Source organism: Dromaius novaehollandiae, chromosome 8, assembly GCF_036370855.1.
Source record: "Dromaius novaehollandiae isolate bDroNov1 chromosome 8, bDroNov1.hap1, whole genome shotgun sequence".
Classification (NCBI taxonomy): Eukaryota; Metazoa; Chordata; class Aves; order Casuariiformes; family Dromaiidae; genus Dromaius; species Dromaius novaehollandiae.
The window spans coordinates 23,027,756-23,039,189 of NC_088105.1; the positions used below are offsets into that span (position 1 = coordinate 23,027,756).

General features: G+C 49.9%; 1 protein-coding gene across 1 annotated transcript; it reads left to right on the plus strand.

Annotated features, from left to right (window-relative positions):
* The first annotated feature begins 207 nt into the window (after positions 1–207).
* On the plus strand, positions 208–11,189 carry GFI1 (growth factor independent 1 transcriptional repressor). Its single transcript, XM_064515918.1, has 6 exons — positions 208–423; positions 587–793; positions 5,441–5,856; positions 5,947–6,084; positions 7,506–7,671; positions 9,805–11,189. Exons 1-6 carry the CDS (start codon positions 309–311, stop codon positions 9,981–9,983), a joined length of 1,221 nt encoding a protein of 406 aa, XP_064371988.1. The 5' UTR covers positions 208–308; the 3' UTR covers positions 9,984–11,189.
* The last annotated feature ends 245 nt before the right edge of the window (positions 11,190–11,434 follow it).

Sequence of the window (11,434 nt, forward strand, 5' to 3'; positions counted from 1 at the left end):
GCGGCGGGAGGGTGCGGGGCAGCCCCGGGGCGGCGGCGGGGGGGGGGAGGCGAGCGGGGCGGCGGCGGCGGGGCCGGCGGCGGCGGCCGGAGCCACCTGCGCGCCGCCACCTGGCGCGCCGCCCCCGGGCGAGCGGCCCCTCCCGGCCGGCGCCCCCGGCCCTCACCGGCGGGCTGGGCGCCTCCCCGGCAGGTCGCCTCCCCCCCGCCGCCGCCGCCGCCCCGCGGGACACTCGGGGGTGACGCTCGCAGCCGCCGCGGCGCTGGGAGAGGCAGCGCGGCCGGGCCGGCCGCGGGAGCACCCCCACCATGCCGAGGTCCTTCCTGGTGAAGAGCAAGAAGGCGCACAGCTACCACCAGCCGCGCTCCGCCGACGAGGACTACAGCCTGCGCCTGGAGACGGTGCTGGCGCAGATCTGCGCAGGTAGGAGCCCCCGGCGCCGGGCGGGCTGGGGCGGGCGGCGCGGAGGAGCCGCCGGGCGGGCAGCGCCGGGGCGGCAGGGCGGCTCGCCCCTGCCCCTGCCGCTGCCCCTGCCGCTGCCCTGCCGCTGCCCGGCGCTGAGGGCCGCCTCGACGCTGCTCCGCAGACAGCAAGCTGCCCGAGGCCGGCGGGCTGCGCGGCGCGGTGCTGCCCGACCCGGAGCCGCCGCGGGGCCGCTTCTCGCCGGAGTCGCAGCTCGCCGAGGCCGCCGATGGCACCTCCGAGTCGGCGCCCAGCTGCGAGGGCAGCGTCTGCGACCGGGCGTCGGAGTTGGAGGACTTCTGGAGACCGCCCTCGCCCTCCGCCTCGCCAGGTAGGACCGCCGCCTCTCGGCGCCTCGCTTGGCCGGGAGCCGCGATCGAAAAGGAGTGGAAAGGACAGATTTGCCTTTTCCCACGCAGTGGGAAAAGGCAAATCTGTCCTTTCCACTCCTTTTCGGGTGCTCTCTCCCAGGCTGCTTTTCTCCCACCGCTGACGGAGTAGCGGGTTACGGTCAGACTGCTGGAGACTCGCGATGCCAAAGGACATCGCTTTTGGGGTTCCTGATTAATTGCTAAGGCCAAATTACGCTTTAAAGATCCCGGCATTTGCCTACAGCATCCAGCTATCGCAAAGTGTAGCGGATAAAATGTTTTTTTAAGACAGTGACTATATCTCCTTGGCTGTCTATACACCTGTAGTAAACAGCGTGGACTGTGTGTTTGTTTTATCTGCTGACATTTTACCAAACTCCCTTTCAGGATATTTCTTGCCTCTTGCCTATAAAAAGGATCTCCCACTTTTTTTTTTTTTTTTTTTTACTTTTCTAAAAATGCATTTGTGAAAACCAGATGAAAATAATGGCGGTCAGATTTAAACACCCCAAATCCAGGAAACTCACACTTATGGCTGCAGTGCCTGTCTCTAGCTCCCTCGTCCTGCCTTTGATGTGGTTGGAGCAGTGGGAGATGCTGTCCCCAGTTTGGCGTGAATACTTATCTCGTTTAAAATTACAATGCTGTCGTTTTATAACCAAAATATGTATATATATAAAAACTTTTTTACTGCCTTGGTTAAAAAGTGACAACTGGAAAAAAAAGAACAATTTCTGTCTTAGCAAGGGAAAAATTATCTCAGCTTTGCCAAATGACAGCAGACGCCAGCAAACAAACACGGAGTCCTGTTTCTGCACTGATTCTCCTACTTTGTCCTTATAGTATGGTTGCATATCAATGGCTTATTGTAATGATGTGGATTAGCATTTTTAAAGACCCTCCTTCCCTTTAGAAGTCCGAAAGCCCTTTGAGCCGACGTTCAAAATACAAAGCCGTATCATTACAGCCAGCCATGGGACAGTTTCAGTCCGTGCGAATGACGGACGGCATCAAACGTGAGAATGCAGCCGTCTCTGTTTTGCTAATACTTCTGCACAAAATATAACCATGTCTTTTATTTTTGTGCCGAACGAATTTGACCTGCTCTTCCTTCTCCAAATAATTACAATTTCTGGAGGGGAAAGAGACCGTTCTCAGGAGGTGTCCAAAAGACCTGGACATGAAATGGAGCAGGTTGTTAACAAGGCAGCTCTGCCTTACCTCCCCGCTGCTCACTTCTTCCGCTACTGTGGGATTCGTTAGCCCCCTGACAACCATCCTGTTACCCAGGGAAGACATCTTGGCAAAATGAGAGCAACATCCCCAGATCCAGTTTTTCCCAAGGCAGAGGGATCCTGAAACTATCTGCTTCCATTCACTAGGGGAAGGGGATGGTAAGGGGCTCCCAGTCTTCGCAGGAAAGAGCTTCATTAAATGAACCTCAGCGCATCAGGAAGGGTGCTGTTACATTGACGATCTTGGCAGTGGTGGTGGGGTTAGATGGTCAGGCTCCCTGCCACAGCCCCCCCAGCTGCCTTGCCAAATTCAGTGTGGAGCTGGAATTTGTGCCTTGGCCACTGCAGCAAGACGCACTGGTGAGATACTGGATTTTTATGGTTGTGTGTCTGGGTGGGGCACAGTTTCTGTGCTTCATCAGCAAGGGCAGATGAGAAATGATGTTTCTAAATCACATTCAGACAGGGCAGATACACTGAATAGTACTTATTACCTCCTCGCCACAAGGTGCAGCCTGTGCCCTTTTCACTTCTGATGTGGAGCGAAAGCCAGATTTCGGGTCTGTCTTTGAGTGCAGTGCTGCCGAACCAGGGGAGCACACTCACGCGTAATACCTTTATAGAGCTGTTAACACTGTACATACTTTGCTGACTCCATCAGTGCAAATCACTTTGGTATTTAACCTCACTTTTTATGTATGTCTGTAATCACGCACGTTTGCTTATAGAGTAGGAGCCTTGATAGCTGTGTGCAGCGGTGTGTTAGGACCTCCTGAATCTATTGATGCTACAGTGTTGTGAGAAGCCTTTTTACTGGGTATAATGGAGTTGTTGGGCAGAGAGCATGGTGTTTTGTGGTCTGTGGAGGAGGACACCTGAATCTTTCTTTACTGTGTGCACCAGTCTGTTCCGAGCCATTTTGGGTTGAGCGTGTCTTACCTTCAGGAAAGAGCACTGATGTTTGTTCCCCCAGGGTGATCTGTTTAAGGGCTACACAGAATTGCTAAGAAGTGGAGGGGAGAACTTGATTCTCTCTCCCTGCCTGCCCCCCCCCCCCCCCCCCCAGGACTAGACGCTGGAGAGTTGCAGACGGAGGAGTGTCTCTTGCCCAGCAGAATGGGAAAGTGGGGTTTGCAAGTCTCCTTGACGCTGGGTCTGGGGCTCGGCTGGCTTGAGTGTGCCCTTGGGAAGCATAGTGTGAGTGGCTCACCTTGCGCTCGCGCCTGTGAGGTCTCCAAAGTATGTGAGGGGGCTGAATGAACATGGCACGCAAGCTGATCTGTGTATTACTGTGTCCAGCATTGCCAATTCCAAGGGCTCAAAAATCAGGTCAGCCTTCCCTTCCTTCTCCCTCAATGAATTGGCTTAGGAATCAAGACTGTAAGTAATACCTGATGGATATTTTAACTCTTGTATTGAAATATTGAGGACTTATGTTTTCATGCTTTTCTTTACAGTGTGGGCTAGAAGTTGCTTTCAAGAGGAAAAAATAGTTACAACAAGAACAAGTAAACAAAAAGAAAGCTGAGGGCTTGGTGAAATTGTACAGTTTCAAGAGCTGGGGCTCTAAGATAGTTCTGAGTCTTGCGATAAAATCATGAGAGATGGCAACACTGAAACTGGTTGCAAAGACACAAGATAGATGATGTGACGTTGACCACAACTTTGCAGTCAGCATAGAACAGGAAAAATCATGCTCAGCACCATGTCAGCTAATTTGATTTCATCGCTCTGTTCAGATGTCCCAGTTGGTATGTGCGCATATATTTCCAACCAAAAGACTACTGATTTCAACAGAAGAATTTGAGATCCTGTTAAGATCTGAAGCTGTGAAAAAGATAGGAAACAGACAAGTCATTCAGCGCTTCATTTTCATCACACTTCCCACTGTCTCCTTCAACCCTCAGTGACCACCTGTCTCTCCAGAGCAATAGCCTTAATACATCACGGCTTCCCTCCCTCTCCCACCCCTGGTTATCTTGGTGTGCTGAAGGCTGAGAGAGCCATGGGAACTGTGAGGCAGACCAGGAATGAGAAAAGCCAAGAGAGCAATTGCGGTTGTGCAAGTTTTGCAGTAAGGGAGGCTGATCTGGTAGCCTAAGTTGTGAGGGAGGCCAGTATCTCTGTGAAGGCATCAGCACTTCAGCAGTTAATTAATTCCTCTTTTCCTTGGTTCGCTAATACATTTGTCCAGCGGAGACATTTGACTCTCCCTGTGCTGCTGCCTGATGTGATGATGAGCGAAAGTAACACCTCAAGTGTTAATCAGAGTCTCTGGCAGAAATGTTTGGGATCTAATACCTCGTGTTCCCAGCACAACTGTGCTTTCCTCTATGCAAGGCTCCCCGAGCCTTCGTGTGCTTAGACACTGTGTTCCTGCCATTGCATCCTTCTCCTGCTAAGGGCCCTCCAAGAGCAATTCCTTTCATGGTCCCACCGCATCGGTCGGATGCCCTTGCCAAGGGGGAGCCTGGTTTAGAGCCAGCTGAAGCCACCTGAGCAGCTTGCAGCATGTCCTGGTGGAAGCTCGCTTTGATTGTGACTGACAGGAGAACCCTTTTGTGTCTTTAATTTTTAATGCAGCTTGTAACAATGATTTTCGTAATGTGTTTGTGAAGCCCAGTGTTTTGGGTGTGCTCAGCTTCTTTTCTTAGGGAAACTCAGAGGGATCTGGAACAACTAGAATTTTCTTTCAGATGAGGACTGATTATTTTTATGTATTTTTTTTTCCCGAAAAGTGAAGCATGGAATCCAAGCAGCTCTCAAGTGGTTCTCTGTTTTGACAATGCTGTAGTATTCTTATGGACTGTTGTGGCACCCAGTTCAGAGAGTAGATTTGGGCATTACGTTGTGCAGCCAACAGCTTTTAGTTCTTTTGAAAGGGTAAATCTCAGCACACTTAGTCCTTCTGGCACCTGCGTAATGTCATTTCTACAGTATGGATGGGTGGGATCTACGCTGGAGTTTAAACGTTTGGACTGTCAGTTTTGATGCCCAGCTTGGGATATATTAGATACACTTCTCTGAGGAGCTGCAGAGAAAGCCAAAGGGAGTCGCAGACTGAGTTGTTCAGTATCTCAGCAGTGAGATCAGCGTGTCCCCAACTCGGCAACCAAAAATGGAGGTAGACAAAATTGGTGGCTGCTTTTAATAATTTGGCTGGGGCAGCAAGTGAGTAGTTAGTACTGGATGCACTGACCCTGCTGTGCAATATAGCAAATGCCTTTCCACTAGAGAGGAAGGGACAGCCTTGATGTGCGGCTGTGGCGGGGGGAGCCTCGGGACACAAGTGCGGGTGCTGAGCTAACTCTGCCCCATGACGGTGGACGCACTGTGAAGCACGCTAATTCCCTTGCCCTTGTTTTCCCATAGCCTCGGAGCGATCTGTGTGCCCGTCGCTGGACGAAGCACCCCCCTTCTCAGTGCCCTTCAAGCCGTACGCGTGGAGCAGCCTGGGTGGCTCCGACCTGAGGCACCTGGTGCAAAGCTACAGGCCCTGCCCGACGCTGGAGCGAACCTCAGCCTTAGGGCTCTTCTGTGAGCGAGGCTCCGAGCCTGCCCTCTACGGCGCAGAGTGCAGCTCTTCCCTCGGACTTTATGGTGACTTTGGCTCCCCGGGCCCAGGGCTTTTTGAGAGGCCTCCAGCAGCAGCACCGGGACTCTATGCTGACTCACAGCCTGGGCTGCAGCAAGAGAAGGGGCCAGGTGGCATCAAAGTGGAGTCGGATCTCCTGTGCCGCCCACTGCTCATCAGCACTGGCTCTTACAAGTGTGTCAAGTGCAGCAAGGTACGGAGCACTTTCCCCCGTGTTGGGTGCGACTCTTCCCCAGGCTCTTTTCCCTGGCCAGCCTGACCCCTGTGTGCTCTCTCCCCTCAGGTCTTCTCCACTCCACACGGCCTTGAAGTACATGTGCGCCGCTCACACAGCGGCACCAGGCCCTTTGCCTGTGACATGTGTGGCAAGACCTTTGGCCACGCAGTCAGCCTGGAGCAGCACAAGGCTGTGCACTCGCAGGTGAGAGCTGGGGCAGACTGCCAGGGTGAGGGGCACAGGGCCAGGGCTGGCTGCTTGCTTGGGGCTGGCACCGGAGAGGCCGTGAGGGCAATCGCAGGGCAGTAGATGGGCATTTAAACTGAGGAGAGGAGGAAAGTGTTGTGGGGCCACAGTAGGCAGTCGTGGGTAAAGAATACGGTGGCAGGCAGGGGAGAGGGTGGGCAGCTGGTGAGCAACAAATTAAAGATCACAGGCTTTGTTTCCATTGCCCAAGCATTGTGCGTGTCTGTGTTGAGCAATGGGCACTTTTGGTACTCTAGAAGTAACAGATAATAAATAATGAAATTTTACTCTCAAGGCTGGAAATTGTAGTGAGGGTGTGGACTTTTTTAACAGATGAAGAAGCTCGCTGTGCTTTCCTTTGACCTGGGTTTCCTCACTCCGTCTCCTCCCCCTGCCCCCAAAGAGGTGAATCTTCCCTTGTTTGTAGTCACTGTCTATGCAGGGAACATCTGAACGCCCAGGCAGGTATAGAGCACAGACTCTACCCGTCTCGACACACTCTGAGTCACACACCAAAAGCATATGGTAGTTAATTTTGGTAGGAGGATTTGTAACATTTTCCACCTGCTGATATTGTGCCATATTTCCCCTTCACCCACCCACTTGGCCTGGCAAATCTTCCTTCCTCAGATTGGTTTTGGGAGGATAGAGTTACAGTGATGTTTGTTTGCAAACTGTTTTATTTACAAGGGCATGAGTGTGCAATGGCAGAGCACACAATGAGGGGAAATATCTCATCACCCATTAAATAGTGGTGAAAAGAGCAGCACTGCATATTAAAGCCATGGAGGGGAGAACATTTCAGGGAGAGCATGTAAAAAGCCAAAGAAAGTAAGATGATTTGTGTGAAAGCATAGTAGGAAGAGGAAGGTGTGATGGGAATTGAAGGACGGAAGGGAGAGATGAGTTTATGGTGGAAGAGAGTGATGAGGAAAGGAGCGTGTCAGGGAGAGGATGGGGAGACAGCAAAGTCTTAATGCATTTAGTTTAATTTGTCAAAAAGTTTTTTTCCTGGATGCTTTAGGCTGTGGCTGTTGGGTTCCCAGTGGAGTGAGAATGTCTTGAGAGCCCCTGTTGAAAGGTGCAGGCAGGCTCTGCCTGGTCAGGGTTGTTCCCACCTGGCCGTTCCTGCTGGCAGGAAGGGCCGTTCTCTTAAATCTCTGCGGGGAGTGGGGCACAGCACTGGGAGTGGGTGCACTATCTCTTTTACCATGTGGCACTGTCATGCCTGAGTGTCTCCTGAGGCCAGTCCAGCTCTCCGGGGAGGAAAAAGTGCTTCCTAGGGCAAAAGGGGCAAGACGGATGTGCTGCCTGGCGGTTTGCCGCAGTAGGGTCTCTGGTATGGTGTAACGTGCACGTGTTTGGGCTCCTCTCTGCAGGAACGCAGCTTCGATTGTAAGATTTGTGGCAAGAGTTTTAAGAGGTCTTCCACCCTGTCCACCCACCTTCTCATCCACTCGGACACCCGGCCCTATCCCTGTCAGTACTGTGGGAAGCGTTTCCACCAGAAATCTGATATGAAGAAACACACTTTCATTCATACAGGTCAGTCCTGCAGATGCTCCTGCAGATGCTGGTGTTTGGCCCTGACTGTGGGGGCTGGTCTCTGGGGAGGTCTCTCTGCAGCAGCCTGTTCCTCCTCAGCTGGGACAGTGCATGTGTCTCCCTGGGCCTCTCACTGCCTTGCTGCAGTTTGCGCTGTCTGAGCTCTACTTGTGCAAAGCAGGGTGATTTGAATGTGGTTTCGTGAACCACAGCTGCTAAATAACCCAAATCCTCGCAATCCAATCAGTGTTTCCTTAATAGGATCCACCATTGTTTATTCAAAGGGCTTTTCTGTAAGATGTTTTGTAGAGTATTATATTCATGTGGTCTTGATTGTCCCTGGAGAATGACAGGTGAATTTGAGTGCAGCATCTCCTTTTGCCAGCCCTGCCAGTTTACATTAGGACCCACAGGAGCCTCCTCCTCTAGATCAAACACTAAACTAGAGGGCCCAGGGTCCAACTCTTAGTCTAAATATTTGTTCAGAGATTGATTGTCTGCACTTGCACCCGGACCTTCCAAGCAAATGGCTGCAGTTTGATACAGAATGGAAGGAGAGGTGCAGAGTTATTGAGTTTCGTTGTCAGTAATAAATATGGAAACTAATAAGGTGCAGGTGAATCACTGAAGGAAATTGTTTTTAAAATACTGTTCAGTGAGAAAGCAGGTTTATCAGAAATCTTTAAAAATAAATCTTGCCTTTCAAACCAGCACTGTTGACTTTTACAGTAATGAGAAATGCATGACCTGTGTGAGATACAGAAACATTTGTAAGCACAAAATAATAACTCTGCCAGTCAAAGCCAAGGTTCAGATGACCAAAATTCTGTTTCATGACGGTGACCAGTAGCAGATATCAAGGGGAGAATATCAAAATAACCAATACATAAGAAAGATAGCATTATAAGTAGCACTGCTTGGTGTGAAGTATTTGATTTTTCTAGATCACAAGCAGTGAAAAATAAATGTAACTTATAAAGGTTCTCCACCAGATGTTTGCTGGATGAAACTGAACTATTTAGGAAGTAAAACAAAAAGTATTTGCCTGGTAACTTTCTCAGATGAGGCTTGATGAAGTAAAATTTCAGCCAAATTCTGAATTAGACAAAAATACTATTTTGGTGTGAGATCAGAAACTGCCCCTGCACTTTTGAATTTCTAACCTAAAACCAGGTCCTTAACTGAATCAGTTTCATATGCAACATATTCTTGTGGATTGAGCCTCCAGCACTTTTCATATTATCTTATGTTTTTAAAAACCTGATTTTCAAATGCACAAAAAGCGCTTGTTGCTCCAGCTGAAGTCAGTGGGCTCTGCAGGTGCAAAGACACTCTGAAATCAAGCTTGGAAAGACACACGTGTTCTGTGGTTGGGGTTCCCTTTTATCCGTTATTTGGTAATAAACAATGTGAAAAGGCACTGAGATCTGCCCCCATGGGTGCCAGCGCGAGTTTTGCTGCTGAGCGCTCTGTAGAAGTTCAGAAGCTGGATTTATTCCCTTCACTTTACTTGTCTGCAGGAGGATTTCAGGGCTGGCTCAAGGTGACCCCTCTGGCATTTCAGGGTGGGGAGTGGAGAGAAGAGTGGATCTCTGGAGGAAGCCTGCCCTTCATCGTTCACTCAAGGGACCTCTTACTTCCCTTGGGGACAGGCCCCAGCTCACTGGGTCCGGCTTAACAACTGCCATCTCTCTATCCCACCTGCCCCTGTGGTGATGCCGTAATAATATCAGGCAGTCAGCATGGCCTGGGGTCTTTCCAAGGATTCCCGATGTTTCTAGGACACAAAGTGAGTTTAAACCACATAGCACCCACGCAGCCAAATAACAACATGTTCACAAGTTATGGTGTCCTGGGATCATTTCACACTTCACGTTGCTCCCAGGACTAGAGTAAGACCATGCTGGTACGGCCAGGGCCAGGCCTGCTCAGCTGCAGAGAAGGCCCAGCTTTGGCGTTGGGGCTCCCCATTGCATGTTTCTTGGTAAGAATGACTTGCTTGGTGGTACAGAGGAATCACTTTGATTAACTCTGAGGCCCAGGGTGCATTTCCTGTTTGTTCTGAGTGCCTGAGCAGCATGTTACCTTTTTTACACCCTCTCTTTCTCTCCTCCCCCCATCTTCTCCCTGCAGGTGAGAAGCCCCACAAGTGTCAGGTGTGTGGAAAAGCCTTCAGTCAGAGCTCCAACCTCATCACCCACAGTCGGAAGCACACAGGCTTCAAGCCCTTCGGCTGTGATCTGTGTGGCAAAGGCTTCCAAAGAAAGGTGGATTTACGGAGACACCGAGAGACACAGCATGGCCTGAAATGAGTCCCAGCTGCAATACGGAAAGCACCTACAACACTAGGAGAACAGACTCCCTTGGCTTCCCCGCTCAACCTGAGCCCTGTCTGTAGCACAGACTCTGGCATTACCTTTCTGACCAGGAGCTTAGAGAGAAGAGAAGAGAACAGGGCCACGCACTGAAAGCTCAACCTGAATGACTGTGAAAGCGGAAATTAAAGGCTGGGGTTTTTCTCTCTCTCTCTCTCTCTCTTTCTCCCTCTTTCTGAAATAACACTGGAAAATAAACCTTTGAGACATGAAGCCTGATACTCCAAATACAGATAAGCTACCAAATATATGTGAGCTGGAAAATCTTTCACCCTTGGCCAAGATGAAACCCCTCAAGTTTTCAGTATCTCAAATTACCTTGCAGGGAAACATGGGTGTAGCAGTGTTTACATGATAGTTACAGAGCCGTCAGTGAGTGGCGTAGGCAGCGCTTGCCTTCGTGGAGTTTCAGTGCTGAATGGCTTCACTCTTGGTTTCCTGTCAGGAAGACTTGGAATACAGGACTGAACTGTGCTGTTTGATATCTTGTTGCTTTTGAAGCCAAGAGACCAACTTGGGCCTGATCCTGCCCTCACTTATTCTGGCATAAATCAGGAGTTGCATTGACAGAGGGAGGCCCTTCGATCCTTCCAGAGCTGTCTCTCTTTCTGTCTGTGCAAGGCCTGGATGTGTGAGTGTATGTTTGAGGCATGGGGGAATTACTTCTTGCTATATCCACTGGGTAAAGAGAAGTTTGTGAAAGACTTGACTGGATAAGCCAAAGCACAGAGTTACGCCTTAGACCTGGAAACCCACCCAACAAACACCTCATCCTGGCTGAGAAGAGCGGGAGCGCAGGGAGGGCACAGACTGTCTGTCCAGGACGACCATTGGCTTCCACACTCTGTGCGTGTTATAAATAACTGGGAAGTAGCTACCCAATAGGCTTATTTGTATATTTGTTTTTGTTTTTTAATTTTTAAGGGGAAACTTAACCTGAGGTGGGCAGGAATCATTATAAAAGTATAATTGACTGAATTTGCCTTAAATGACCCTGCATGTACCTCAGTAAAAAAAAAAAAAGTTGTTTTTACTCTGTTGAAAGGTTTGTAAATGTCCTTATTTAGATTTTATGGAGTGTCTTATGTTTATTGGTACATATTTATTGGAATAATGTTTTAAATTAATAAAGTATTGAGGATCATCCAGAGTGATTTTTATTTAATATGTAAGTTCCACATGCCTGCGAACTTCAGCCTTTATAACTCAGCACCACCTGTAAACCCTGTCAGGGCTGCAGGGTTCGGGGGGGGATACAGGCAGAGCAGGACTTTCGCAATGGCCCTGGCGATTAAGGAGCGCAAATGTCATGTTTATGTGTCTGACTCCTGCTGATACCAGTTAAAACACTGAACACTTTTGAAGACTGGGGAATACCATATTTAGGA